The following is a 16,954-nucleotide window of genomic DNA, read 5'->3' as shown; positions in this document are numbered from 1 at the left end:
TGGGCCACGGAAGGGGTTTACCCCTGCCTATCTCCTCAACCTGCAAGCTTCCCTCCTGCAAGCCAGGGAAAAGACATCCATGCTGTTTAGGATGGGGCAGGGCATGGCCCCAGGGCATCTGCTGGGGGACAGTCACCCCACAAAGCCCTGCCTTGTTACTTCTTCATCTCTGTTGCTGGATATTACCCAGCCTGGCCCCGACCATCTGAGACCCCCCAAAATGGGGGATCCCCCTCACCTTCCTCCCCATGGGCGAGAGGGCAGCATGGTTTCAGATCACGAACAGATGCAATGTGGTTGGCTTTCAGGAAGGTCCAAGAGCCCTGTGATTAAACCTGGGCTGCATAGCCCTGGTGTGGGGCAGGGACATCACCCCAGCACAGCCAGGCCTCACTCCCACCTGGCATGATGGGAATTATAACTGGGAAAAAGTTTAAAGGGATTGTGAAGGCTCTGGCAGGCCCTGGGAGGAGAGCATAGGATCCAGTCCTTCCTTCTTCAGCAGGCAAATATCTTTCACAGGAGGGACAAATTAGCCCAGTGCCAGCAAGGGTTGGAGGGTGGTTCACCTCAGGATAGTGGCCCTGATGCCTACTGCTTCACTCTGCATTCAGAAATTACCTCTGATCACCCAGTTTCCTCTGATCCTGTAATGACAGATGCTGTTTGCTCTGCAGGGACTTGGCCCTTGCACTAACCTGTGGTCCAGCTACTATTTTCCGGCTGATCGGCCTCCTATTTCCTAATGATGATGCAATCAGTTTTTGGACGGGAGATTCCTCATGAGAAGGCTTGTTATTATTTAAGGAAGATCATGAAATCCATCCTTAATGAAAGGACAGGAGAAAACCCTTCCACCAAGTTACACTGAAGCCTGAGATTATCATTTTTATGGGCTTCCAATCTTTCCTGCCTCATGTCTTATCAGCGAATGCAGCTGGAGGCTTCAAAAACCCTCCCAGCTTGCTACTGATTTTACGGGACAAAGATTAGAGATGATCGGATAGTAAATTATTCATTGCGTTTGATAGCGCTGGGCAGAAGGGAATATCCAGATAGAATTCAGCCCTCTTCTCCCTTTCTGCGCCTCGCGTACTGGGCTCCTGTCTATCTGCCGCTCCAGCAGCGCCAAGGCACCCTCCCTTGTGCTCGGCAATCGTTAGGAGTGCAGTCTGCCCTCCGAGCGGACCAGAAAGCCAAAGGTGACTAATTAATGCCGGCTCTTCCCACAGCCATAAGGCCAAACCAGAGGCAGGAGGATTTAATTCTCTCCTTTCAGGGTTTTTACGGTCACTTGCACACATTTGGTTTGATTCCTGCCCAGCCCAGGGCAAGATGGGACAGATCAGGTGGTTGGTTTCTTAGCCTCATTTTTTTAAGGCTGTAAGGCCTGTGGCTGATGTGAAAGTGCTGTCAGCCCTGTTAATAGCTGTTAAATCCATTGGCCTGTTTCACCCAGGCAGACAGAGGAGCAGAGAGCTCAAAGAGGGACAAAATCTGCCAGTTATGTATGAATAAGCACCTATCTAGAGAAGAGGGAGCCTCCTAAAAACTAGGAAGTGTGAGAAAAGTAGCCAGAGTGTCCCAGGAGATACACACAGGCCACAGTGATGCTATTGAGCAGATCCCAAGGAAAAATGAACTGAGTAGCACAGCCCTTGGGTCGGAGCTCAGTCCCAGACACAAGCCCCTGCGCTGGCCACGGTCCGGGGGCTTTGTGACCCTGCTCCCCGGCCACGCAGCACCAGTATGTCCCATGCGGCCAGGATGAAACCCACTGCGGGGCCACCCTCACTGATGCCACGGGGAGCACGGGGCTGGGCAGCATGTCTCTGCACACAACGGCTGCTGGGCGTCGTGCCACCCTCCGAGCATCTGCGGTGGGGTGTCAGCCAGGTTTTACAAGGTCCGAGCATCTGCAGTGGCATATTGGCCAGCTTCTACATGGTCTGACTGATTGCTGTGTTTAACAAAATGCCCCTCTAGTGATTCATTAAGGAGTTCAGAGTTTTTTTGTGATTTTTTTTTCTTTTTAACATAGCACTGGAAACAAATTCCTCCAGCAGCAAGCCAGTACCTCGCTCTACCGTGATAGATCTGAGCACCACTTGGCCCCTCTTCCAGGATCCCAGCTCTCAGAGTCTGTTCCCAGAGTGATTTTGGGAAGATTTCATGCTTTAGAAAAACAGCCTGCCCTCAAACCCAGTCTAAATTGCCATATCTGAAAGGCGGTCGCCTCTGTTTTCTCCTCTCCTTGGATCTGCCTGAAATTGCATCTCCACGTGTCACCGCTCTGTGTCTGGGGCTTTGGTTTAGGCGCATGGTGCAGACTGGATGGACACATGGAGAAACACCTCCTTGGCCCAGGGACACCCCAGGGCGTGAGGGCAGCCCCTGTTTTTGGAGCATCATCTCCTGTGCATCGTGCACCATGGGAGAGAGGCCCTGGCACGTGTGCTGGGTGTCCCCTGTCCCGCTGGGTGCTGCTCCCATGGGGGGATGTCACCAGGGCTCAGGGACCAGCCGTGATGGGCACAGCCCCAACGCGAGCCCCGGGGTGCCAGGCTGGGATGGTTTTGGTGATCCAGCAACGGGCAAATGTGGGCACAGCCCTGGCACTGCCATTTCGGGTGGCAAGAGGACAGGGCTGGTGTGGGGCAGGGGACGATCCTTGCTGTCCTTGCAAAAAACGGACAGTGCCTGCAGGCAGCAACGATGGCGGTCGGGTTAGTCTGTAATTAAATAACCCACCTCTGAAATAACTAACACATTGCATGGCAGGAGTGTCCTGCCAAGCGCAGTCCTGGCTAACCCCACGGAGGAGTCCAGGCTGCGAAAGGGCCCACCCAGCGCTCCCGCAGCGAGGACCATGGCCACCTTGAGTGCGCCCTTGCCCCGCGCCGCCCGACCGGGCTTGCCCGGGCGATCTGCAGCCGGCAGGGCTTCCCAAGGCTTTCCTCCAGCGGGTTATTCCAGGCCTGCTCCAGAGGAAAAAGGCCTTTTGTAGAGAAACGTGTCTAATTAGCATCTGCCCTGGGGGACTCGTCAATTGTCTGGTAAAATGTGTAATAAAACGCAGAGACTAGTTTCTTTCTTTGCCCCATGTGTGCGCAGGAAGGGAGCGAATCTCCTGGCTGAACCGCAGCGCTGGCGTGCGGTGTGGGAAGGTTTGAAAGTCAGTATCTATGCAAAGTGTGGGAATTCTGGGGCAAGTAGGGGGAAGATTTATTTTTTATGGAAAATGTCAAAAGAAACAAACAAAAATTGTTTTGAGCAGTGGTTTAAACATAGATTATTTTTAAGGAAAAAATAATCTCTTCTTTAGGGGCTCTTCAGGCTTGTTCTTATCTCTTTTCCTTCTTTATTTTTTATAACTCTTTCTGAGGCAGGGGGAGGAGATGGAGAGGATGAAGGAGGGAAGGAAGGAAGGAAAAAGGAAGGAAGGAAGGAAGTGAAGGAGAACGAAAAACAACCTCCATAAAAACACAGAGCTCCACAAAGCTTTTCTAAAAGGAACCAGCATCTGTGTTTTGAGCCGTATCACCCCAAAACACCTTTTAGATTCAGAAATGCATTTGAGCAAATGCTAATTTTAGCTAAAAAAGACATTTCTTAGGAAAAAAATGCCATTTTTTGGAGCACATCAACATAAATGCTGAGATATTAAGACCTGGTTTTGTACAAGACCTGCTATATGGGCAGCTGCTTCTATGAGTCCTTGGGAGAGAACTGAACTGAATTTGGCTCCAGTTGCACTTTGACTAATTGCCCAACTGCAGGGGTGACTTTCCCCTTTCTGTGCCTCAGTTTCCCTCACCTGTAAAATGGGCCTGCAAGGCTTTGTCTCACCATGGCTGCATGAAGCTGAAGGCCAAAATGTGAGGGACAGTGAGATTTCTCAGGGCACTGCAGTGGGAACTTGCAGCTTCTCTTCTCTGCTGGTCCTAGGCTGCACATTGCCATGGTGAGATTTATAAAATCATGGATCGGAGGGCAAATTATTACTGTACGTCTTGGCAGCCCTGCGTTCATCTCTGGTCTGGCCCATCACGTCCCCACCACATGCCCCAAGAAACGTGGCTGGCGGGCGGGCTGCTGGGGATATCCCTGCTCTTTGAAAGTCAGCCAGGCATCTCCAGGGTCCCCTGGCGCTGGGGGGAGCCTGGCAGAGATGTCCTGGGGTAGATATGGGTTTTTCTTGGTGTCTCAGGCACTGTTTTGTGTTGTTTTGTTTTCCAAGGGTGGTGGCGGGACTGGGTGCTCTGCGTTTGGTGGCTTGAATTCTTTTGTTCTAGACAGTGGGTTTTTTTGCTGGGGTTGTGCTGAGAGGTGAACAATAAACAACTACCAGAGAACACAAGCTCTGCATGCCTCCCCTGAATGGATAAAGTGCAAATAAGTCATTGAGAGACCAAAGTTCACTCTCATTTTAACATCTTCACAAGCCAATCCATTCTTTATTATTTGTAACTGAGTGGCTTTTATAGGGCCTTATTAGGGGCAGGTCCCTGTTATGCCTCCTCTTTCCCAGGAACAGTGCGAGGAAGTTCCTTGTCTTGAAGAGTTTGTCAGCAAAAAGCTATCAGGGCTAGGCAAGAGAATTACCTCCCTTGGCGGGTGGGGATTTGGGCATGGAAAGATGAGTGGCACACAGGAATTTGGCAGAGAGTCAGGAGCTGGCCTTCAATCTTGCACTTCTCAAGCCAACTCCAGCACATTTCTGGGATAAATAACATTACTTTAGATCCAAAGGAAAGAGAAGGAATGAACAGGGAAAAGCCTAGCATCTCTCACACCATTGACTACGTATTCCTGAGGGTACTGCATGTTTCCAAACGGGTCCCTCTTTGCTGGAGGGCAGTATGGGAAGCGATTTATGCTGCATTGAAACTGTGCGTCCCAACCTCTTGGCTCTTCCTGCAGACTTTTCCCTCCTGCCATCTCCACACCTCCCTCTACATTTCACGCAGGCTCTCAGCCTAGGTGGGAGCTTCCATGGACGTTTCACCAGCTCTGGAGCTGAAGAGCAGGAGCAGCTGCAATCCCATGCCCGTGTCGGGAACCCATTGCCCAGCCGGGGCCCTTGTGTGGTGAAGGGTGAGATCCAGAGAACGAGAGTTCAGGTGCTGCCCACTGAGCCGAGAGGAGCGTTCACCGACCCTGAGTGCGGTTGCCTTGTGGAAAGGCTGTGAGATACACGAAGAAGAGTGCTAAAAGTGAAAACATTGCCTCACAATTTTAAAATTTCCTTGGGTAGTAACTGAAGTTGTGCAGCCATGAAGCTGAAGAGCTTTTATTTTTCCAGCAGCGTAAGTCTGTCAGCCATCCAAATCCTGCATGTGCTAGAAATCTGCTTAACTCAAGACCTGGAATAGTATCGTACGCCTTCCCTGTCCCACAGCATGTGCAGCTCCCTCCAAAGGGAGCTTGCCAGCTGCAAGATGTCAGCTGTAGTGTTGTTATCTGTCACAGTTAATCATGTATTTCTACCTCTTCTGGTGTCAAAAAAAATTTGGAAACAGCCCCAAAGGCTCAATAAAACGAGCACTATGTTTACTATGTTTAACGATTTCTGTAATAATCTCGATTTAACAAGGTGCGTGATGTGGGAGGGAGCAATCTGTGTCAAGTGTGGCTGAACCATAGGATGTTTTCAAGCCACAGATGTGTTTCCCTGGGCCGTTAATGCCACCGGCTGAAAAGGAAAGAACTGTTTCTCGCTCACCTGTGCCTTGATTTGCTTTTCGCTCCTCCTTTTGCTCAGGCTGGGCAGCAAAGGGAGCCAGGCCCGGGCGGGGCTGGCAGGCAGCGGCTCTGGGACGAGGCTCCCCGCGCGGCCCCAGCCCGGGACGCGCCCGGCCGCGGTTCCCCCTTGGGGCGGGGGTCGGCGCGGCGGTGCCGCCCGGGTCGGGCGCGCTGCGGGTAGCTGCCGCCCGGGGGGATTTCGGGTCCCGTCGGTTCGGCCGCATTCCCGCAGCTCCCCGGCGCCGGGCTGGCTCCGGGGAGGTTTTGCGGCTCTGGGTGTCGTTGCCTCCTCCTGCCCGGTCAAGGCAGGCGGTTCCCCCCCGCTCCGCTCCAAGCCCGCAGGGCAGTGTCAGGTTCAAGTCCCCTGCCCCCGAATTCCCAGCCAGCCCCTGCCGCGCAGGGCGGGAGGCGGCACCTCCCCCGGGGCAGGACTGCAATAGCCAGGTGCGATCAGCGGCCTCCCGCCTTAATGCGTTTGATAATTTACCCGGCGCTCGCTCCCGCGGAGGGCTGCGCGCCGCGGCTCGGCCGGCTCCGCAGGGCCCCTCCGGGTGCGAGCAGGGGACAGGCCCGGCCGCTGCTCCCGGCCCCGCCGTGCGCCCACCGGCCCCCGCCGCCGCCATGCCCGCCCTCCGCCTCGTCGCCCTGGGGCTGCTCCTGGCGCTGGAGCCCGTCTCGGGTCAGGAAGGTGAGCGCCCACCGCCGCGGCGCTGCCCCGGGGAAACTGAGGCACGGGGCGGGGGAGGGGGCAGCCGGCAGCCGCCCGGCGTCGCGGCTCCGGGGGCAGCGGCGACCCTGGGGAAGGGGGGAAACGGCAGGTTTTGAGCTCCGGCTTCGCGTTAGTGGGGGCAGAGGAGAGGTTTCGCGCCCGTCCGGCTGCGAAATCTCACGGGAGACGAAGCGCGGGGAGTTTTTCCCTGTTCAGTTCAGCGCCGAAACTCCCGGCAGAGATTTATCTCGCCTAGTTACACAGAGGTAAAAACGACTCTGATTTATCTCCGGCAGGACTGTGCACTGCGATGAGTAATTTGTTTTCTTAAGGCTTGTTTTTTTCTCTTCTCGCTCTTCCACAGAAGAGCGTTGCGCTAGTTTGCCTTCCTTGTTCATTGAGACATCATATATTCTCTCGTTAATCTTTAATGTCGATCACTGTTGAGGTGGCAGGGGGAAATATTTTCCTCTGCAAACTGAACTTCCATTCCCTCCCTGAAGACTCGATAGAGAAATTTCCTATCGCTGTGACAGTAGTTTTTTTTTTGCCATTCATGGAAAAATATGAAAGAATATAACCAGGAATAATTAAAACCAATCTGATCCTGCCAAAGCTCTGGAAAACTCCCTCCCCTTTTCTCCTTCTGATGCCCCAACCTTGACTGCTCTTCCTGCGTTTGTTTACTAACTTGCTAAGGATTTAGCAGTGTGGGGTCTCCACCGTCAGCAGGATTAAAAGTTTTGCTGTAGCCGTGAAGGAAGAAAAGCCTTTAGCAAGGGTTTAGAGCCTGGTACAACTTTCTCAGACGTGACAAAACACAGGGAACGGCCAATGTTTTCCAAGCGCTAGAGGAAGATGCATCAAAACACGCGTATGCATATTCAAACAAGCCTCGAGTATGAAAGAGTCTCGTCCCAAGACTTAGAGCTTATATTGGTTTATTCCTTGATCCCGCTTGTGCCCGCAGATTCATGGGCACTGGTATGTTAGCGAGCATGGGGGTTGCCCCCTGCATTGCTTAGTTTGGCTTCGAAGTTCTTGTCCGAGGAAAAAACCTGCCACAATTGCCCCGGGGCTAAAAGCAGAGGAGGTGGAAGGGCCCCAAAGGCTGTTTGCCCTGGGAGTGCCATCCCTGGCAGGGAATTTTACGAGGAACACAGTCCCACCAAAAGTATTTACTTCTGCTGTTCCTTCGCACTGAGACAGCAAGGTGTATTGCCTTTTGTGCCATCTTGCAACACTGCTTCCCAGCCCGGTGGTGTGTTTTGTGCAGATGTGTCTCAGTGTCTGCCAGGCAAGGCTGAGATTTACATAGTTCCTTCCCGATAAGATTGCAGCTACCTGACTTTTGCTCCGGTCTCTGCCCGGTGGCCGTTCCTTCTTTATTATGCCTACATAACCTCCTTGTGCCCACTGGGGTACTTCAGCCCAGTGAGGGGGGTACGTGACATTTCCACGGCCGTATTCCTCCTCGGTGTCAGTCTCAGTGCAGGGGTCCCAGGGCAGGACAGCTGGGGCGGGGGAAGACTTGGGGGAAATGGTGCAGGGTCCACAAAGCCTGGCCCAAAGGCATGGGCGTTGGGCTGTGCTGACGGGGGAGGCAAGTGGGGAGGTCCTTTTCCCACCATGAGACCCCCTCCCCCATAGGCTTTGAGGTGGGAAGGGAGCACCTTTGACTTGGGGTGCGTCTTTGTGGCAAGGAGGCGAACCTGGCTTTTGAAGCAGGACTCCTTCAGCCCCTGGGGCAGAGGGCAAACATTCAGGTAAGGCTTTACCCTGGGCTGGGGAAGGCTCTCTGGGGCACGTGCGGCACGTCCCCACGCTGCCTGTGTGGACATTGCTGTCTTCAGCTTAATTTACTTTTGGTGAAACAATTGGAGAAGAGCCCAGCCCAGACGCCCGTGCTCAGGGCTTGTGACTGCTCTGCTCAGATTTAAATGCTCGACTCTTCACTTCCCTCTGCAGCCAGGCTCTCCGAGGTCTCTTAGAAGCAGCCCTACCTCATTTGGGTTTGGTATTTTCCCCTTTGGCTTTGGATACTCTGAAGTCTCATGAAAATAGCTGCTTGAGTGAGATTTCACTCAAAAAAACCACACTGTACCTCCCAAGACTAGCTGGCTGGAGGAAATTTCCTGCTCATTTATCTCCTTACCTCCTTTGCTGAGAGATCATGAGATGCAAGTTTCAAGATTTCGGTCACCGCTGAATATGGGTATATCCAGGTTGGCCCTGAACTCCCTTAACCCCAGCAGCAACCTCACTGAGGGCTAGACCCAAGCGTTGTTTCCTAGGCTCAGATGGAAAACCCCGGCCACAGCAGGAAAAATAAAACACAAACAATAAATAAATCCAGCAGCGACAACAGCCAAGGACAGGGCAAAGAAGGAAACGGAGCAGGCCAGACCCGAAGGTGGACTTTGTGGGTGTCTCTGAGGCTGCACCCATACGAGCGGAGGGGGCGGTGGGCAGCTGGGGCAGGACCTTCTCCTCCATGCCAGATACCCTGGGGCAATGCCCAAGCCCTGCTCCTCCTGCTGACACCTCCCATCACCTTATTACTGGCAACAACAGCCTGCTGATGAGAAGGGATTTCAGCTGAAGCACACTGATACAAGAGGGAATTTCCGCCTGCATTCCTCCGAGCTGAGTTTTGGCCCTAGGACTCATCAGTAAACACATCTAAAGTGTCTCTGCCGGCTCGCTCGAGCGAGGGCTCGCCGCTATTGTTCTGCGGCCCTGGCCGCTGTGCCTGTAAGCCCAGGGTGTTCCCAGCTCCCCGAGGGGCGGTGAGTCAGCCGCCCACCCTCAGCAGCCCTGAGGATTTGCTTGAAAAGCAGCAGTTACGATTGCATGAGATGGGCAAGGAGTCATGTACTTCTGGGGCTGCATGTATTTGCCCTCGGTTTGCTAAATTGAGTTGCACTTCATGGTTTCACCACCATGAGGAAAACAGTTCTTTGAGGTTTTTTTGTTTTTTATAAATGCCAAGATCCTCTTGCAATAACATGATCTGAAGATCTGGGGCTCTTCAATCCCGCTTCCCCAAAAGAGATGGGATAGCTGTCAGCAGCAGATCCAGTGAGTAGCTGACTGTGGATGATTAGTTTGCAAGTACAGTTTGCACAGCTCACCTTTATTGCCTCTATTTAAGATCATTTGCGGTTTATGGCAAAGATTTGTCCGCTGCAAGCATTCAGCTGGTGCAAACCTCCAGCGCCAGAAGGAAGCCGCAGGGCAGCAGTATCTGCTGAGGCCGAGGACACCCTCATGACGCAGGCCAGCGCTGCTTTCCACGGGCGTCCAGGTGGTCAGCCTGTGCTCCACGTCCTCTGTGAGGGATCCCGGCACACGGGCTAGCAGATGGCATGGGGTGGGCTATTGCACGGGCCAAGGCCTGATGCTCTCACCGACGGCAGCTGGCAGGGAGCTTTCCACCTTCCCTTCCGCCCTGCTCCGTCTACCTGTGCTGGGCTGTGGCTGGTAGGTTTGATTTATGTGCAAGGATTATATTTTTGATTGACAGAAACAAGAGAAACCTCACCTGAACAAAGTGATAATCAAATCCTAAAGGGATGTGTCTACACATTCTTAACTTCTCTTAAGTTCTCTTTTCAACACTTAAGGATGGGTGTGAGTATGTTTGAATGCGACAGCCTGACAGCCCCTGAGAAGTGTTTAACCAGCAGTTCAAACCCGTGAGAAGTGTTTAACCAGCAGTTCAAGCAAAGGACTGGGGACCAACATTTTCCTCTTCTCTTGGTGCTGGCCCTGAGTTTCTTCTGCATCCTGGAGTACATCTCTCAACCCTCCTGCACGTCTGCAAGTGTTCATGTGACTAGATCACTGCTTGGGCATGGTCACAGAAAAGCAAAACTCTCTTTTCCAGATGTTCTTGTAAACAGACTTACTGAACCAAGCTGGGCAGGTGATTGTATACTAGCAGTGTCAGTGTGTGATAAGGTCCTGTCTGGTCAGGGTTTTGCTTCCTCCTGGTCCTTCTCTAGAAAGCTTCATGTCCCAACCAACAAGTTAGGTAAAGGCAGCATTGTCCCATGTGAGGGACTGTGGTCAGTGAGGGTCCAAAGGACAACGCACTGGTTTCACCAGCAAGGTTGTCTTGCAGTTCTCTGCCCCTCACCCCTGGCCATCTCATGGCTAAAAAAAAAAAAAAACCCTATACAGTGTCATTATTTCAGGGTCCTTATTTGATCAGGCAAATGTATTTGGAAAATAACCAAGAACATTCTGTGGTACTTTGGGATCCAGAGTGAACAGTTGGTTGAAACCTCTCTTCCTCCTTTCCCCCACCACTTTAGACAAATACTATCACATTTTATCAGGTCCATAGCTTCATCCATTAGTAATTCTGGTATTTTTCCTGTTTAACACACAGAGGCTTTCTGTCCTCCTTTGCATTTATTTCCAGGTGTTTAAGAACTGTCCTTTAGATTTTCTCCTGGCTACACACAGCAGTGTTTGTGCTCAGTCTCACATTATAAAGATAATCAAGGTTTGCCATGCTGTTCATTGGAGCCCACGCTGAAATGTCTGTGATCTTTGGAAATCTTCCCCCTCAGCCTCTGATTTCTTCTGTTCCTCCTGCCTGTCTGGGGGTTTCCCTCAGTTTCCCCCAGCCAGTGCTGCTGCCAGTGCAGCCCTGTCGCTTAAGGGCTGAACTGGTTTAACGGCAACATGCTCTGCTTGGCTTTTCAGGACTGAACTCTTGGCTGGACGAGACTGAAGCTGGTATGAGGAAGCTAAGCCAAACTGGTGAAGTGCAAGGATGTATTTCTAATATGTGTTATCCTTTCCTTCTGCAGCCAAGCGTAGCCTCCAGCAGTGGTTACAAGGTGTCATCGCAGTTGTTGTGTTTCTAGTCCTGGTGGCCATCGCTTTCGTGGTCCATAGGTTCTGGTGTAAGGAGAAAGAGTAAGTACTGGGAGTCCCAGGCACCCAGGGGTTACTTTGGGTTTGGCTTAGCTCTTGCTGCCCCAACATCTCTGCACAGGTCACTTCTAATCGCCCCTTAGATCTGTGCCAGTGCTGGGAACACAGCGATCGTTGCACAAAGTGAGCCAAAAACAGAGAGAAAAGACTCCCCGTCCTGTTCTCCGATTGCAGTTACTTCTTGCCCTGGCAGTGCTCTGGCACCGTGCAGCCCCTTGCAGGGACATTGCACACGCTGGTATTTAAGAGAGGGCTGCATGGGGAGGTGCAGGCTGGTATTTAAGAGAGGGCTGCATGGGGAGGTGCAGGCTGGTATTTAAGAGAGGGCTGCATGGGGAGGTGCAGGCTGGTATTTAAGAGAGGGCTGCATGGGGAGGTGCAGATGGGGTGGCGCTGGCCATGCCTAGGCTGTGCCCATGCTGGGCGCAAGGGGCTGCGCAGCACTGAGCTGTACCAGAAGGACAAGGTTAGCTCAGGTGCAGCTCATCTGTCCCACAAGGACGTGGCTTCAGGACAGAAGATGCTGCTGAGCAGACCTGTGCCACAAGGATGAATGCGGAGGGAAGCCCCGGAGGTGCTCGGGTCTCGGAGGAGAGCAGAGGCACCCTGGGACAGGGTTCACCTTATTACTGGTGACATGCAGGCCCTCCAGGCCATGGAATCCAGCTGTGTTAACCCCACTTCAGAAGAGCCCAGTTGTTTTCTTGACCAAGTTTCAAGTCTGAACTTGAAAGGCTGCAAGTTTGACTTGTACTCAAGACCCTTCTGGGCTCTAATGCGGGGAAAAGGGAACTGAGGGATGATTAGCAGAAAGAAGTGTTTGCCTGAGCCTGGTTTCCTAAATATTTGGGGCTGGTGGTCTGAGTCTTGGACAGAATTATGGTATGGCTGCAGCATGAGCTGATTCCCTACAAGACATCAGAGGAGAGTAAAACCCTTCCTGAGAAGTGGGTATTCTCATGGCTTATTGATGACAGCTCCCTTGGACTTGTTCCCTGTGCCCTATGCATCTGCCGTGGGTTTCTTGGTGTCTAAGCTGAATTCATGCAGTGAACCAAAGGGGGAATCTATCAGGGTGTGGTTCCTAGGTGCCTCATGTTCATAGGAAAACAAGCCAAAAATAGCAGGAATTGCAAAGCAGACAAAGTCTGCAGAAGTGCATGAAAGGAAGTGGGAGAAGAGCATGGCAGCAGAGCTGGGGCAGCTCTCTGTGTGAAGCCTGGGGCGCAGGCAAGCTAAGCAGACTGAGCTGAGCCCGCAGGAGGAGGCTGGGCAAGGCCAGTTACCCTTCGTTCTCTGCAGGCTAAATGAGCACACAGACCGCTACTCCTCTCAGCTGACCCATGGTAACTTGCTAAGCTGCAGTAACTTGATCTTGAATCTAAGCCCAAAGTCAAGGGAGAGACACAAGATGGACTATAGCCTTGTTCCCTGTCACTCTGTTCCAGCACTGGCACTTTGGGCTTTGCACCAGCTAGAGGTTTCTTATATCTGTGCAGCTCTGTGACCTCTCCAGACATAAGGAGAGGGGTCTAGTGGGAACTAGGTGTATCTCTGTGCTCACCAGGTCAGCTTTCAGCCCAGACACATTTAAAGGGAGGCATTCAGCTCCAGTGAAAACAAATATATATGTATGTGTGTGTGTGTGTGTGTATATGTGTGTGTGTGTATATATATATATATATATATATATATATGTGTGTGTGTGTGTGTGTGTGTGTGTATATGTATATATCTATTTGTGTGTATGCATATATATGTGTGTGTCATGGTTTGCAACTGTTTTTAGTGTCCGTGAAGGCATTCTGCAAAGTCTGGACTGAGCTAAAATGCAGTCTTTGCTTGCCAAAGAGGGACCATTGTCCTTAAACCGAGTTAAAGGAGACCTTGACCCATGGAGCAGGAATTAGAGATGGTGTCTCCCACCTCTGCCCTTGCTTGCCCACACTGGGCTGCCTCTTCCCAGGAGCGCAGAGGTGTCCCTGGCTCCAGCATCAGGACTGGGCTCTGCCAAGGAGGCCAGTGAGGAGGCCTGGCGGGGATGGCAGCTTGTTTTAATTAATCTGGCCTCTCTTCAGAAGAGGCGCCTGCAAAGCTCAGCAGCCTGGCACACTGCCAGCTCTGCACTGTCACTTTGACAGCAGTTATCAGCTTAAGTCACTGCCTGTTTATGCCATTCTGTTCCTTGAAAAAGTCTCAGAAATTGCCCTTTAGCGAGCACTAAAGGAGGCAGTGATGTGCGCACACGATGGACCTGCCTCCACCCACCACAGCTAAACTCCTCTGCACCTCTGGGGCCATTTGGTTCATGGGCTCCTTCCAGTCTGAGCTTCTCGGCTCCAGCTGAGGTTGAGTATCCAGTTCCTGTCTTGTAGTTCCTTCTAAAAGGGATTCGGCCTTAGGTCCCAATGGAAACTCTTCAGTTTTGCCTGCATGGATATACACACGCACACAGACACACCCCTTCCGTACCTGCCAGGGTAGAGTCTCTGCGTTGCTGTGTGTGTCAGTTTGGACTGTAGGTGACTGTTTTGTAACAGACCACATAGAAGAAAGCTGGAAAAACCAGTTAGCAGCAGAAAACAATCCCAAGTATTGACAAATGAGTCTTACTGAGTGCCGCAATACTGTCCTCAGTCCAGGCTGGTGCTGGGAGTGCCAGCTGCAGTCACACAACTGGGTTACGATGGAACCGGGGCACATGGTTGAGCTCCCTGGGGAGTCCTCCTTTCATCCTGTGGCAAAAGCATCCCCAGGACTTTCTGCCTGGACGAGCAGCAGCTCTTGGCACTCAGAGTATGGGAGCAGCGGCTGCAAAACTCACTGTGTAACTCAGCAGCGAGGGGGTCTTTCCTCTCCCACGTCCTGGTGGGAAGGCGTTGGAGACTGTTGCTGCCCCAGGCAGTGAGTCCAGGATCGCAAGTTTGGCTGAAGATCCCTATGAGCCCTGGTGTCTAAGAAGCCCTCCCTCCCCAGTGTCTCCAGGAGCACCAGCCACTCTTTCCTTGCCCATGTCGGCAAGGCTCTCTTTCCCGTTGCTCTGTCTGAATTCCTACCAAAGGGCTCTTTTTTCTCCCCCTCCAGGGAAAGTGTTGAGGCGGCGGTGAGCATTGGAGGCAAGCAGGAAGCTGTCCTGTCCAACGGCCACGAAGGGAGATACCTAACAGCGGCAGCTGACTTCAGGTGAAAGCCTTGCTCAAGACTTTCTCCCTGAGGCTCCTGGCTCTGCTCTGGCCCTCTGGCAGGCAGAGCCATGGCTTCCCTCCCACTCTGGGTCTCAGAGACCCAAGGTTGTTGTGGCCTGGGGGCCACAGGGACAAATGAAAATGTGGTGAGGAAGCATCCAGTCCTCCCTTGTCTCTCCCCTTCCCTACAGCACAGCCCCATGGTCCACCCACCACCTTGTAACCTGCTACACCATGTTTTTTTATGCTGCATCACACCTTTGAACAGGGGAGATCAGAGCCACCAAATCATGGCCCTAGGTTGCCATCCAGATGCTGAGTGTCAAAACAGTCCTCTCTATAAATTAATCTCCACTATGTGCTCCTGAACTTAGCTGTGCCCATTAGAGAGGGATCTCTACCTCTGTTCCAGCCTTCTCCCTTTACATATTTAATAGCTTGGGAAGGAGAAGCCTTTAAGATCCTGTGGTGCTCTCCACGCTTGCCTAACTTCTTACACTAGGACTGCTGCAAGCACAAGGTCAATCGGTATGCGGCCAGCACGTGCAAGGTCAGGGCCCCAGCAATGGCTTTGAAGAAGCTGTTCTTGTTGCCAGAGTCCAGCTTAACCCTTGAATGAGTTAACTGCCTGTACTTTTCTCTCCCGATTCAGGTCCAAAGAGAGCCAGCATGCCTATGACAACACCTGGGAGCCCGAGGAGAAGGTGGTCATCACCGCAATGTAGCATGTGCCCTGGCGATCAGCCCCTCATTCTCCCTCTCCACCCCTCACTTTGCTTCCCTCTGTCATAATGGGCATTTTCACAGGGACCCTCTGCACTGAGTTCCCCCATACATGACTGCTGCCTCGACCTCTCCACGTCACTGTCATTTTCCGAACTTCTCCCTTTCCATGTCCCATATGCAGGATGGCTTATGTTGTTCTGCCTCTTAGCAAGGCTCCTCAGAGGCTGCTATCCATGTGGGGATCTGTCTTCGGGAGAGTGAGACCTCTCCGGCCGTGGGATCACCAGACCCCATAGCTCAGGCCAATCTTTCCTGATCCCTGGGGATCCACGGGGATGCTGACCTGCTCCAAACATGACCGTGGGCCCGGAGCCGATCATGGCAGTCTCATGTTGGTTGTGTGGGACTGTGCTGGTCCTGGAGGCATTTCGGGGTTCCCATCCTTGCTTAGCCTGGGAGAGGGAAGGGGAGTGGATGTCCAAGAGAGCAGCCAAAGCCCTGGGACCGACACAGAGGGCAGGAGAAACCCACCCTCCTCTCCACCCCTCCAGGCACAGGAGAGCCTGGTCCTGAGTCGCAGCCGCCCCTACCCGATTGCATCCCCAGCAGCCCCAGGGCTGGTTGTCCCTTCACTGACACGTTGCCGCTGTCACCTCTCATTACTAGCTCTGCCAGGGACCTGGCCGCTCTGGATACAAGGCCAAACAGGGCAGGGGGCTCCCTCTGCCCCCGCCTGCCCCCAGCCACCCTCCCGGGAGCTGCCGATTGAAATCTGCTCTCTTCTCTGTGTTTCACTCTCCTTTGCAAAACCAAAGCTGCTGAACCAAGCATCTTAATTTCAGGACAAATTTATTCCTCTGTATATATCGTCCCTGTGAGCAATAAAGAGAATTGTCCTTCAATACAACAGCAGTGTGACCACAAAGAGGATCATTTTATTAATCACCCAAAAGACTCGTAGCATTCAGCAGTGCTCCCAGCCAGCAGGCATCTCTGGGCAGGGTGGGCTGGTGGGGCCGTGCCTGGAGGAGGGCAGCATTGGGATGGGAAGGGTGCTCAGAGGACAGGAGCGGCCCAGCCCTGTGGTCCACGGGTCCGAGCACTGCTCCTCTCCTGTCCCCATGGTCCCTGCTTGCTGAGATCCATCTCTTTATTTCCTAGCCCAGACTAGCCCAGAGTGCTTTCATGCATGTCTGTGTGCTGGCAGGGGAGAGGAAGAGGAGAAAGGTTTTTTTTGCTTTGGACCTTGTTGCTTTGCTACGGTAAGGGGTCAGCTCCTCCTTCCCTGGGGGTGGATGGGTAGACCAAATGCCTCCTCCAGCCCATTTTCCATAGTTTTAACCCAAAGGAGAAAGAGAAAATAGGCACTATGCAATGTCCCGTTGGTCACCTGCAAGGAAGATGACGGGGAAGCACTGGAAGGGGCAGCGCCCCAGGCTACCTCACAGCCCGCAGGCTCTGGTCTTGACTGAGGGGGCAAAGCTCACTGCACATCACGCCTCGCTGCCAAGACCAGCAGTTCAGCTGGGCCGGGTGGCACAGGGGAGGTCAGAGGCAGGGGGGACGAGCAGTGCCTGATCCCACCAGCAGCCTGCCCCGGCTTTGCTCATAGCCTGGAAGGGCCTTCGGGTGGAGGTGA

At 52.9% G+C, this 16,954-nt stretch overlaps 1 protein-coding gene across 1 annotated transcript; it reads left to right on the top strand.

The window, feature by feature from the left end:
- Positions 1–6,219: 6,219 nt before the first annotated feature.
- Positions 6,220–16,222, top strand: PDZK1IP1 (PDZK1 interacting protein 1). Its single transcript, XM_026103644.2, has 4 exons — positions 6,220–6,433; positions 11,278–11,386; positions 14,489–14,587; positions 15,242–16,222. Exons 1-4 carry the CDS (start codon positions 6,367–6,369, stop codon positions 15,312–15,314), a joined length of 348 nt encoding a protein of 115 aa, XP_025959429.1. The 5' UTR covers positions 6,220–6,366; the 3' UTR covers positions 15,315–16,222.
- The last annotated feature ends 732 nt before the right edge of the window (positions 16,223–16,954 follow it).

This window comes from Dromaius novaehollandiae, chromosome 8 (genome assembly GCF_036370855.1).
Source record: "Dromaius novaehollandiae isolate bDroNov1 chromosome 8, bDroNov1.hap1, whole genome shotgun sequence".
In the NCBI taxonomy this organism is placed as follows: domain Eukaryota; kingdom Metazoa; phylum Chordata; class Aves; order Casuariiformes; family Dromaiidae; genus Dromaius; species Dromaius novaehollandiae.
Note: the sequence above shows the minus strand (reverse complement) of the source record. Positions and strands in the feature narration are given on the sequence as shown.